The following is a 13,779-nucleotide window of genomic DNA, read 5'->3' on the forward strand; positions in this document are numbered from 1 at the left end:
TACCAGGATCCCCAGTAAGATCAATAGCTGATTTGTTATTAGAAACCATGGAGGCCGGAAGGCAGAAGGGTGATATATTCACAGTGCTGAAAGGAAAGACTCAACCAAGAATGCTGTATCCAGCAAAAATGCCCTTCAAAAATGAAGGCAAAATTAAGGCATTCACAGATATAAACTATAAGAGAATTAGTTGCTAGCCAACCTGCCATACAAGATACTAAAGTGAACTTAGTTTTTGTTTTTTGGGTTTTTTTTTTTGCCATTTCTTGGGCCGCTCCCACGGCATATGGAGGTTCCCAGGCTTGGGTGTCACTGCTATGGCATGGCTTTGATCCCTGGCCCCTGGCCCAGGATCTTCCATACACCACGGGTGCAGCAAAGAAAGGAAAGGGGAGGAGGGAAAGACAACTGTATAAAACAATTATAGATTGGTGTTGATATGTGCGCACTGTATAAAAACGTAATTTGTAGAAGTTCCCTTTGTGGCTCGGTGGTAATGAACCCAACTAGCATACATGAGGATGCGGGTTCAATCCTGGCCTTACTTAGTGGGTTAAGGATCCCAAGTTGCTGTGGCTGTGGTGTAGTCCAGCATCTGCAGCTCCGATTTGACCCCTAGCCTAGGAATTTCCATATGCCACAAGTGCAGTCCTAATGTAATTTGCATTAAAATATGTTTTAGTCTGTTGTGACTGCTGTAAAAAATTGCCACCTGCCACTTAAGATGGGGTGGCTTAAACAACAAACATTTAATGCTCACAGCTCTGAGACTAGAAGTCCAAGATCAGGGTGCCTGCATGAGCAAGTCCCTGGTAAAGGACCTCATCCAAGCCTACAGACAGCCCTCTTCTCATTATGTCCTGACATACCATAACGAAGAGAAGCTAGCTCTCATCATGTCTCTTCTTGGTTTTTTCCTTTTTCTGTTTTCTTTCTGGCCGAACCCCAAGGCATGAGGAAGTTCCCAGGCCAGGGGTTGAACAACCACGCCACAGCAGTGACAATACCAGATCCTTAACCCACCGAGTATCTCTTTTTTCTTTTTTGGCTGCACCCAGGGCATGTGTAAGTTCCTGAGCCAAGGATCAAATCTGAGCTGCAGGTGCAGTAACACCAGATCCTTAACCCACTGTGCCAGAATGAGGCTCAAAACTGCACCACCACAGATTCTTATTTTTTCCATTATAGTTGATTTACATTGTTCTGCACAGCACTGACCCAGTCACACATACATACATACACACATTCTTTTTCTCACGTTATCCTCCATTGTGCTCCATCACAAGTGACTAGATATAGTTCCCCTGTGCTGTACAGCAGGATCTCATTGCTTATCCATATTCCAAAGGTGATGGAAACTCCTTTTCTTATAAGGGCACTAATTCCATTCCTGAGGGTTTCGCCCTCATGACCTAATTGCATCCTGAAGACCTACTTTCTCATACAGTCACTTTGGTGGGGGGAGTGGAATTTCAACATGTGAATGGCGGGGCGGGGTGTGCGACACACAAACAAATAGGCATGTTTGGCACATACTTGAACTGTACAGAATCATGTCTGGCACATAATGTGTATACTACATGCTAGTTATTGTTATAATTATTCTTATGTATGGTAAATAAATTCTTACCTGTTTAATCAAAAAAAAAAGAGTGAAGGGAGAAGACTCAAATTACTAAAATCAGGAAACAGAGGGGACATTACTACCAACCTGAGAGAAATAAAAGTACTATGAGAGAATACTATGAATAACTATTTCAACAAACTAGGTAATCTAAATGCAGTAGATTCTTAGAAAGACACAAACTGCTATAACTGACTGAAGAAGAAATAGAAAATCTGAATTGATGTATAACAAGAGATTGGATTAATGATCAGAAAACTACAAAGAAAGGCCCAGGACCAGATGGCTTCACTGGCTAATTCTTCCAAATGTTTAAAGAGAAATTAGCACTGATCCTTTACAAACTCCTCTAGAAAAATAGAAGAGGGTCTATACTTCCAAACATATTCTGTGAGGCCAGTATTACTGTGAAAGTAAAACTAGGCAAAGACATAAGAAAAAAAGACTAGAGCAGTAATTAACATTCATGAATTAGAATATTTAATATTATTTAAGATGGCAGTACTCCCCAATTTGATCTATACATTCAACACAATCCTTATCAAAATCCCAGCCAACATTTTTTTGTATAAATTGTCACCCTGATCCTAAAATTCATATGGAAATGCATGGGACCCTGAATAGCCAAAACAAAGTTGAAAAAGAAGAACAAAGTTGGGAGAATCACACTTCCCAGTTTCAAAACTTACTACAAAGTTACAGTAATCAAAGCTGTGGTATTGGCATAAGGATAGACATCCAGATAATTGGATTTAAACTGAGAATCCAAAAGTAAACCCATGCATTTGTGGTCAGTTGATAGTCTATTTTTGGCTACATCTGTGGCATGCAGAAGTTCCCAGGCCAGGGATCGAAACGATGCCACAGCAGTGACCTGAGCCACAGCAGTGACAGTGACAGATCTTTAACCCACTAGGCCACCAGGGAACTCCCAATTAATTTTTTTTAATAAAACTATAGTTGGTTTACAGTGTTGTGATAGTTTCAGGGTCTGGTAACACGATTCAGTTATACACTATATATACATATTTTCTTATTCAGATTCTTCCCCATTATAGGTTATTAGAAAATATTAAGTATATATGTAGTTCCCTGTGCTATAATTTTATATATTTTATGTATTTTATATATGGTAGTGTGTTTCTATTAATCCTAAACTCCTAATTTATCCTTCCCCTACCTTTTTTCCCTTTGGTAACCATAAGTTTACTTTCTTCATCTGAGTCTACTTCTGTTTTTTAAAGAAGTTCATTTGTCTCATTTTTTTTAGATTCCACATATGACATTTATCTTTGTCTGACTGACTTTGTATGATAATGTCTAAGTCCATCCATGTTGCTGCAAATGACATTATTTCATTCTTCTTTATGGATGAGTAACATTCCGTTACGTTTATTTACATATACACACACCACATATTTATCCCTTTATCTGTCAGTGAGCATTTAGGTTGCTTCCATGTTTTGAATGTTGTAAATATTGCTGCTGTGAATATTGGGGTGTATGTATCTTTTCAAGTTAGAGTTTTTGTTTTTTCTGGACACATGCCCAGGAGTGGGATTACTGGGTCATAGGGTAACTCTACTTTTAGTTTTTTAAGGAACCTCTATGTGTTCTCCATAGTGGCTGTACCAGTTTACATTCACACCAACAGTGTAGGAGGGTTCCCAGTTCTCCACACCCTCTCTAGCATGTATTATTTTGTAGACTTTTTGATGATGGCCATTCTGACTGGTGTGAGGTAATAACTCATATTTTTGATTTGCATTTCTCTAATAATTAGCATTGTTGAGCATTTTTCCATGCATCTCTTAGCCATCTGTATGTCTAAATTGGAGAAGTGTCTATATAAGCTTTCTCACCATTTTCTGATTTGGTTATTTGGGGGTTTTTATATTAAGCTGTGTATACTGTTTGTATATTTTCAAAATCAATCCCTTGTTGGTCACATCATTTATAAGTATTTTCTCCCATTCCATGTATTGTCTTTTCGTTTTGTGTATGGTTTCCTTGGCTATGTAAAAGCTTTTCAGTTTAATTAGGTCCCCTTTTTTGCTTTTGTTTCCATTAGCCTAGGAGAGGAATCTAAAAAAAAAAAATACGTTGCTGCAATTTATGTCAAAGAGTATTCTGCTTATTTTCTCCTAGGAGTTTTGTAGTATCTGGCCTTACATTAGGTCTTTAATCCATTTTGAGGTCAACTGATTTTTGACAAGGATGCTAAGAGTGGGATAGTCTTTTTAAGAAATGGTGCTTAGGGAGTCCTGTCATGGCTCAGCAGAAATGAATCTGACTAGTATCCATGAGGACTCAAGTTCTATCCCTGGCCTCACTCAGTGGGTTAAGGATCTGGGAATGCCATGAGCTATCGTGTAGGTTGCAGACATGGCTCGGATCCCGCGTTCCTGTGGCTCTGGTGTAGGCTGGTGGCTATAGCTCCGATTCGACACCTAGCCTGAGAACCTCCCTAAAAAGACGAAAATAAATAAATAAATAAAAGAAATGGTGCTTAGACAACTGATTATCCATCTGCAAAAGAATTAAGTTGGATCCCTCCCTTATATATAAAAATTAATTAAAAATGGATCAAAGATGTAAAAGCTAACACTATAAAAACCCTAGAAGAAAACTATATGTAAATCTTTGCCGTACTGGTTTAAGCAAGTTTTCTTATGTGTAATAGCTAAAGTACAAGCAACCCCCCAAAAAGATAAATTGAACTTCATCAAATTAAAAACGTTTGTGGAGTTCCCGTCATGGCGCAGTGGTTAACGAATCCGACTAGGAACCATGAGGTTGCGGGTTCGGTCCCTGCCCTTGCTCAGTGGGTTAACGATCCGGCATTGTCGTGAGCTGTGGTGTAGGTTGCAGACGCGGCTCGGATCCTGCGTTGCTGTGGCTCTGGCATAGGCTGGTGGCTACAGCTCCCATTAGACCCCTAGCCTGGGAACCTCCATATGCCGCGGGAGCGGCCCAAGAAATAGCAAAAAAAGACAAAATAAATAAATAAATAAATAAAAACGTTTGTGTTGCAAAAGACACTATCAAGAAAAGATAAACGAAAAAGGAGTTTCCACTGTGATGCAGCAGGTTATGAACCAACATAGTGTCCCTGAGGATGTAGGGTCGATTCCTCTTGAGGATCTGGCATCACTGTGGTTGTAGCATAGGCCTCAGCCGCAGCTCCAATTCGACCCCTAGCCCAGGAATTTTCATATGCCCCAGGTGCAGCCATAAAAAAGAAAAAGAAAGTGGAAGGAAAATCCATAGAATAGAAAATATTTTCAGATCACATATCTGATAAGAGACTTCTATTCAGATTTTTTAAAACTCTTGAAACTCAACGATTTAAAAAAACCCTATTTTTTAAGCAGGAGAGGATTTGAATAGGAATTTCTCTAAAGAAGACTACAAGTGGCCAAAAGCATATGAAAAGATGCCCACATCATTCGTTATTAGGGAAATGTAAATCAAAACCAGAGATTAAAGTTAACGAGGATGGGAAGAAATTGGAACCCTCATATAGTACTGGCAGGAATGTAAACTCTTAGAGCTTCTATGTAAACCAGTTTGGCAGTTTCTCAAAAAGTTAAATGTAGACTTATCTTAGGACCCAGCAATTCCACTCCTCAGTATATGCCCAAGAGAATGAATACTGTCCACACAAACACTTAACATGGTAATGTTTACATCGGCTTTATACATAATAACAAAAAGAATAGAAACAAGCCACATGTCCATTCAGTTGTGCATGGATGAACAAAATGCAGTATGTGCAGTGGAATATTATTCAGCCAAAAAAGGAAATGCCATACTAATATATGCTGCAGCATCATGCTAAGTGAAAAAAGCCAGACACAGAAGGCCACATATTATGTGATCATGTTTACTGGAGATGTCCAGAGACAGAGCCATAAAGACAGAAGTTGCTTTAGTTGTTGCAGAGGTCTGGGGGGTTAGAGTGACTGCTAATGGTGCAGGGTTTCCTTTAGATTGACGAACATGTGCTTGATTAGATAGTGGAGGTGGTTGCCTGATTTTGTGAACATACTCAAAACTCACTGAATTATATACTTTAGAAGAGTTTATGTTGGAGTTCCCGTTGTGGCTCAGTGGTTAACGAATTCGACTAGGAACCATGAGGTTTGCGGCTTCAATCCCTGGCCTTGATCAGTGTGTTAAGGATCCGGCGTTGCCGTGAGCTGTGGTGTAGGTTGTAGATGTGGCTTGGATCCCGTGTTGCTGTGGCTGTGGCATAGGCTGGCGGCTACAGCTCCAATTAGACCCCTAGCCTGGGAACCTCCATATGCCGCGGGAACGGCCCTAGAAAAGGCAAAAAGGAAACACACACACACACACACACATAAAAGAGCTTATGTTATGTGAATTATATTTCAATTTAAAAAAGAAAGAGGCATTCTCATTATGGCTCAGCAGTCAAGGAACCCGACTAGGGTCCATGAGGATGGCGGGTTCGATCCCTGGCCTCACTCAGTGGAGTAAGGATCCGGCGATGCCGTGAGCTGTGGTGTAGGTCACAGACGTGGCTCGGATCTGGTGTTGCTACGGCTGTGGTGTAGGCTGGCGGCTGCAGCTCCAGTTGGACTCCTAGCCTGGGAACCTCCATGTGCCACAGCTATGGCCCTAAAAAGCAAAAAATAAAAATTTTTTAAAAATTGTTTTAAAGTAAAAAAAGAAAGAAAAGACTGCCTCTGTGTGTGTGCCTTGAAGAAAGGGGTGCCCCCTGACCCATTCCCTCCAGTGCCCTCAATGGCAGGGTCATCAGACCCTTCCTCAGGCATTGCACTTAAAAGGGGCAACTTTAGTTTGAAAATGAGTTGCTTTCCTACTGTTTCCTGTCCATTTTAAAAGATTTCTTATAGAGTGTATGGAGCATTTGGCAACAGGAAGTGTCCCATTGTCCCTGTTTTCGGCTTTCACGAGCCTTCTCAGAAAATAGACTGTCTCGTATCTTATTCTCTGCTTAAAGCGTATGAACTTTCCCTCTAACATATAAGGCACTAATAAATCTAAACCATGTCGCTATAGAAAGCTCTTTCCAAATGTTGATTTCATTGTAGGATTTGGGTCGGCTCATGCCAGTTAAGCATGAAATGGTGTAGTTATAACCTGGAGCCACATATTTCCAAAATAAAGAAGCACTTTTGTAAACATGGGTATTTTCTGTTCAGAGAAGGAGTCCTCTCCATTTGGTCCTTTCGAAGGTTCAAATGAACTTTGAGGCTCTAGGGTACTAGGGAGTGGTCATGTTACCCTGCTCTTCGGTGAGTGTGGGTAGTAAAGGCACGGTCCATTCATAACATGGCCTTTCTTCAAGAAAAGCACACTTTTCAAGGGAAAGGGTTATAGATTAACGTGTATGAATATATGTGTATTGAGGGAAAATAGTTTAGAAATTCACAAAGGCACACCAGTTTTATAGCATGGCAGGGCAGTGTTCTGATGAGTAAAAATTAGATTAGGTTGAACTGCAGAGATGCTTACACATATGTGAATCATTTGACTAATATGCTTGTGCTTCTTTTCCTTCCCAGTAATGTGCTTTGGTAGAAATATGTTTTTTCCAGCTGTGCTCTGCCACTGTTGACTGATTTAATTACAGAGAGCAGCTTTCCATTTCCTTTGACACAAGCAAGCAAATAGAATAAGATTAGCACACCAGAGATGGGCGAACGGTTTGGCGTTTGAACTTACCTTGTGCTAATACGTTTGGGAGAGGGCTTAATAGAATTGCTCCTCACTCCACCTCCCTTGCTTCCTATCTAGTTCTTCACTGACTTACATCACAAGGATTTGTAACTTAAAGTGAAAAACACTCAGATATCTGCAATATTTATATTGTCCTATCATTCTGAAATTGCTGGAGAAAAATTGGCTTTTCATTTGTAGATTGTCTCTTGTGTCCAAAATGGTCTTTTTCTCACAGATGATAAAGTATCTATTAGGCTAGTGTGTCTCAAACTTTAACATGCATACAGATTACCTGGGGATCTTGTTAAATACAAGATCTAAAGTCGAGGGGGGTTTTCTGCATTTCTCACGGGCTTCCAAGGTAATAATGATGCTGCTGACCCAGGACCACACGTTGAGTAGCAAGGCTTTAAAGTACCTTCTTCTGGTGTGGCATCACACAGGCACAAGTGTCCAGGTTTACTAACTTGTCCAGAAAGGGTTTTTGGGTTTTTGTTTCGTTTTGTTTGTTTTTGTTTTTGTTTTTTTGTTTGTTTGTTTTTTGTTTGTTTTTGCTTTTTTAGGGCCGAATCTGTGGCATATGGAGGTTCACAGGTTAGGGACCAAATTGGAACTGCAGCTGCCGGCCTCCACCACAGCCACAGCAATGCCAGATCCTAGCTGTGTCTGCAACCTACTCCGCAGCTCACGACAACGCCAGATCCTTAACCCATGGAGCAAAAGCCAGGAATGGAACCCTCATCCTCATGGATACTAGTCGGGTTCATTACCGCTGAGCCACAGTGGGAACTCCCTGTCCCAGTTCTTTACTTCTCAGTCGTTCCAGGAGCCTTAAGGTTCCACTTAACAAATCTGCAGTCTGGATTCTGGGGCTGTCTGGCAATATGAGTGGCACTTGTTCTTCTTCCTCCCTCGCCCTGTTCCTAGCTGTCCATTGGCGGCATCATCATTCTGAAGGATACCAGTGAAGACATTGAAGAGCTGGTGGAGCCTGTGGCAGCCCATGGCCCGAAAATCGAGGAGGAGGAGCAAGAGCCAGAACCCCCAGAACCATTTGAGTATATTGACGACTGAGGACCAGAGGTGTGTATATGGAACAGAATTGTGTTTCGAGGAAATCTCTTTGTCGATACTTCACAAATGTTTTATGGGATGTGGTCTCACTTTTTCCCTTTTGTGCTCAATCCTTATTGACCTAAACGGTATTAAAACGTCCCCTTTTTTGACCTCTTCCTGCGTATGTGACCACCGATTCCTTTTTCTTTCTTCTTTGACTTTCTACCCTCTAGTGTGCTACCAGCGCTTTCCAAAGTGACCAAATTGCAAACTGTTTTCAGAGATCCATGAAGAAATAGGGCGCTTGCTCCAGAATGTAACTCTACTCCGTGCTTCTCCCATCATGAAAGCCTTGCTACCCCCTAACCTCAAAAATGTCAGCTGAACCAACAGTCTGCTTCATGATGGAGTTGATTTACATTTTGTCAGAAGCTCCTTCCTCTGATCAGTTATGGTCTGTGGCTGGCACAGTCCATAGATGACACTTGGAGTAGCACACGCTGATTCTTTTCTCTCTCTTTCCTTCGGCAGTACTTTGGGCACTAAAAGCCTTAACATTCATTTATTCATTGAAGCTATTGAACATCTAATATGTAAAAGACATGGTGCTTATAGGTACTTTGGGGTCTTAAGTTAAATTGCAACACAAAGCTTTGTCTAATTGAAAAAGATGATCATTATTATGCCAGTGTCCTAACAGTGTTGAAGGGGTTTTTTAATGCAAATGCTTGGAATAATCTCATTTCATGAAATAGTGATTCTCTTTCCACCATTTTTTTCAAGTGGTCATCACAGATTTGAAGATACACATAAACTATATAATCAAGATTCTCTAATCCTACCCTAGTACAAATACATTGTCAAACAAATATGAATTTATTCTTTAAAGAAAGTAAGGACAGTATCATTTGTTATGTTATGACAACAAATTTTTTTTTTTGTCTCTTTATGGCCGCTCCTATGGCAGATGGAGTTTCCCAGCCTAGGGGTCTAACCGGAGCTGTAGCCGATGGCCTACACCACAGCTACAGCCACACAAGATCCGAGCAGCATCTGTGACCTACACCACAGCTCACGGCAGCGCTGGATTCTTAACCCACTGAGCAAGGCCAGGGATCGAACCTGTGTCCTCATGGATGCTAGTCAGATTCGTTTCCACTGAGCCACGACGTGAACTCCCAGAAAAATGTTTTAAATGTTAGATTGCAAATCTAGCACCATGAGTGTTACCACATTAGTAGCAATTAATGAAAGCTTTATAGAAATCTCCAATCAATATTAATACAGAAACCCTGACATTGGTGGAAAAATCTATTCAAGACTCTGAGAGACAGTTTGGAGATTTAGAACTTCCCTGCCTCTGGCTTTAGAAAATTACCTTTCAGCTCTAGATGGTTTCCTGAGCTTTACCCAAGCAGCACATGGCAGTATTAATACTGTGAGCTCTCAGTCTGTGTGCATAACTGAACTCACATTACCCCCTTTAGCCTTTCACATGCCTTACTGAAGACCCCCAATTAAATCTTTCAGGGCCGTTAACTCCGAGATGACCTAGAGTTTTCAGTTAGAAACTAGATTCCTATTAGGTAAAGGGTAAAACCAGTCCAATAAGAATTTGAAATCTTTAGTCTGTGTGAGCATAAACCGGCATATTAGGACTGTGTAGTCAAAGAGTTGGGGCTAGTTTTAGATTTCAACAGCTAGTAGTTTTTGGGTTTTTTTGATTTTTTTTTTTAATGTTTTTAAAATAAAGAATAACCCTAGCTTCTCCCTCTTCCCCCCCCCCACCCCCGCCCCAGGATCTCATTGCTCATCTGAAGATTTTACAGCCTTGTATTGGAAATGCCTGTGAGGAAATTCATGCTGAGACCTGCTATTCACTGCATGTATCATCGCCTCTGTGCTGACCTTGTCTCTAAGTCTTTGGTTGAAGAGAAAATATATGACTATTTAGTGTGCTCTTTCACACAACTTGGTTTTCAAATAAATATATTAAAATCTCCAGATGGACAAGGACTTGTTTTTCAGCCTGGATTTTGAATAAATGGATTTAATAATACTCTTTCCTTCCCAACATGAAATGCCTGAACCCAGAGAGCTAACCCTTGATTGCTAGCTTAAATATGCATGACTTTAATACCGTTGAAAGAGTTAAACTATTTTATAGATTATTTGAAAAATAATGGAAAAAATAAGAAAGAAAAACCACCACCCTTGTTTATTACTCTTAAGAATTCTCGGGGTGGGGGTGGGGGGCATTGGGGGGGGGTGGGGGGGGTTTTGTTTGGGGCCACACCCAGGGCATGTGGAAGTTCCCCAGGCCAGGGATGAACCTGAAGGCTACTGCAGTGACAATGCCAGATCCTTAATCTACTCAAAAAAAAATAAACCATCTTTGCTGGTTTATTTTTTTAATGAGATTGAGATTGTGGGGTGCCATCACTTACTGAAAAAGTCTCTTTAATGCTTTGAGGAAAGTGTCTTTTTAGGCAGCTTTTTTTTTTTTTTAATCTTTTCTTATTGTTTCCTGTGTTTGATCCCGCTCAGGACAATAGATATAAGTTATTTCATTTTAGCTGCACTATGTTCTAAGGATACCCACTTTGATATTACTAAGATGATAATGCCTATGCCTGTCCCTCTGCCCACTAATCTTGTCACCTTTCTTAGTCCCATTAATAATAATCTTATCACCTTACTTAGTAAAAAAAAAAAAAAAGTTATTTTATTTAGCCACATGATCTAATAATGTACCCTTTTTTTTTTTCCTTTTCTGACTTTCTTTCATGATTTTTTAAATTCAGGTATAATTTAATGTAATAAAAAATGCAGGCATTTGGTTGTGTAGGGCTTTTTGCGACTTGGCCTTCAACTGTTAAAAGTAGGTAGTTTCCAGCATTCATTCATTCAAAAGAATGGTTCTTTACTCCAAACTTGATTCTTCCACTTCCTAATTTGAGATAGAGCCCTCCAGAAGTTCCCTGGTGGCTTAGTGGGTAAGGATTCAGTGTTGTCACTGCTGTGGCTTGGGTGCTGCTATGGTACAGGTTCAATCCCTAGCCCAGAAATTTCCACATGCCACAGGCACAGCCAAGAGATAAAAAGATACAGCCTCCCAGGTCTGAAAAGTAAACTATTCTTCAAGGAAACAAACTCCTGGATAGATCAGCTCTATCCATTCATCTACCACAGCTTTGTTGTTAGGTCCAGGTCTAAAGGTTACTGATCCCAAAGGGTGGTTCCACTTGTTGGTTAATTTCATTATATCTCCTCCTTTGTAAATTCCTTGTTTCCTCAATATCAGATGATTCTATAAAAGAGATTATCTCATTTCCTAGCCTCTCATTAGCTGGGTCCTTCCTGTTCAAGCTTTTAACATTGCTTGCATTTCAGACAGAGTTATCACTAACATTTCCCTTAATATATGAAATGTTTAAAAAAACAGAAGTCTCTCAATGATGTCACTGTCCAAAATTGAGTCATCTGGGAGAAATGGTACATTCACTGGTCTCTGGCCAAAGTGAATAAATCCATTCTAAAATAGGAGACTGAACTTCAGGGAGAAATCAGCACTAGTTCCTGGTAAGCAGTTCAATTCATAATGTACACCTTGGTCTTAAATCTTAAGGTTACAGCTTTTTAAAATACAAGCTATTAGAGTCAGATGGCCACTTGGGTCAGAGTATGATAAGATTGTGTCTTTTCCTGCCTTTGTTTCCTAGGAGATTTCCTCAGATATGCATGGCACTGAGAGAACTAAGGAGCCAAAAACATCTGAAGTGAAATAGCATAGGGTGAAATAAAGTCATCTATGAAGACACGATGGGAGCTAGAACTGACACATTCGGCGAAGAGGCAGAAGGGGGCGTGACAACACTTACTCCCAGGAGGTGTCATTCACCTGGCCCACTGTATCGGAGTTGAGGGCAAGAGGGGCGCCATCCACCCAACCACTCTCTGCGCTGCCTCACAGGCCCTTAAAACACTATATATAAGCCCAGCTCACCCAGCCTCCTCTACTCCTTGGGGCAAGCGACAACCCCTGCTCCTGGTGAGCCACACCAGAAGCCCAGAAAGGCTTCACCCTGACTCAAGGTTTAGCCTCTCAAATCATCTCTCCAGTTCATCCGCCCTCTTTCCCCACTGTTCACTAACCCTATAGCTCAAGCATGTAACTGCTGTTGCCTCCTTCTCCCAATTGATCTAAATTGCAAATCAGGAGTTGCCGTTGGGGTGCAGTGGTTAACGAATCCAACTAGGAGCCATGAGGTTTCGGGTTCGATCCCTGGCCTTGCTCAGTGGGTTAAGGATCTGGTGTTGCCATGAGCTGTGGTGTAGGTTGCAGATGCAGCTCAGATACCGCGTTGCTGTGGCTGTGGCGTAGGCCAGAGGCTACAGTTCCGATTAGACCCCTAGCCTGCAGGAATGGCCCTAAAAAAGGACCCCCCCAAAAAAATTTTTTTAAATAAACTGCAAATCATATGAGTCTCCTACTTGAAATCTCTCAGTGGTCTTTGTTGAGTAATGTCCAGATTCTTTTCTGTAAACTGTATATAGTTAGACAAGGCGCTAGCTGCTGCTCCGCTCTGCAGCCTGCCCTCTCTTCACTCCTCCCACCTCACACACGGGACCACTTTCACAGCCTTCAAAGATCCAGGCTTGCTTTCATCTCCTGGCCTTGGCACAAACCATTCCCTCTGCCTGAAGTGCCTCCTCTCTTTACCCCAGACTCTCCCTCAAGGTCTGGAAAATCTACCAGTTCTTTAGGTCTCAATTTAAAGAGACTTCCTCTAAGGTACCCTCCCTCGTTTCCCCACCAGAGCTGGGCTAGGTCCTCTGGGCTTCCCCAGCGCCCAGTATTACCCCCAAGCATCCTTACCACCCATATTATTTATTGCCTCGTTGGCTTGCCTGTCTCCCCCCACATTTGCCTTGCTCGGCATTGCAGCCCTAGCACACGGTGTCTGATTACATATCCTCTGACTTGTGTATTGTGAGAATGGTGAGTGGAACAACTGAGCATTAACAACAATTGGGACACTCCAGGAGCACATGTGAGGGGATTAATTCATCTGTCTTGGAGCTGCCCTGCTCAGGGCCCTAAATGGCTTCTGAATTATCTCCTGCCATTACTAAATGGTCCTGAGAACAATTTTTCAATTAGTTGTACCCTTGGAGAATGAACCTGGGCTTTTCCTTGTGTGCAGGTGCAAGATGGGGTGTCTGAAACCTGTAACTGGACTGCGATGATGGGAAGAAATGAGCTTGGGAGAGAAGCTTTTGTGGCTTTGTCTCTGTCCTCTTCCCAACTTTATCTCCATCCTGAATGACTCAACACTTCGGCTTTCCACAGAAAATCCCTCAGATGGCACTTAGCTTGATTGTTT

At 41.4% G+C, this 13,779-nt stretch overlaps 1 protein-coding gene across 1 annotated transcript in view; it reads left to right on the top strand.

The window, feature by feature from the left end:
* The window catches only part of PSMD1 (proteasome 26S subunit, non-ATPase 1), a 102,772-nt gene extending 92,376 nt beyond the window's left edge, over positions 1–10,396 (top strand). Inside the window, exons 24-25 of the mRNA XM_047773744.1 lie at positions 8,264–8,419; positions 10,192–10,396. Coding sequence (XP_047629700.1) covers positions 8,264–8,410 — 147 coding nt within the window. The 3' untranslated portion in view covers positions 8,411–8,419; positions 10,192–10,396. The remainder of the gene's footprint in view (positions 1–8,263; positions 8,420–10,191) is intronic.
* Positions 10,397–13,779: the final 3,383 nt, after the last annotated feature.

This window comes from Phacochoerus africanus, chromosome 3 (assembly GCF_016906955.1).
Source record: "Phacochoerus africanus isolate WHEZ1 chromosome 3, ROS_Pafr_v1, whole genome shotgun sequence".
NCBI classification, from domain to species: Eukaryota; Metazoa; Chordata; class Mammalia; order Artiodactyla; family Suidae; genus Phacochoerus; species Phacochoerus africanus.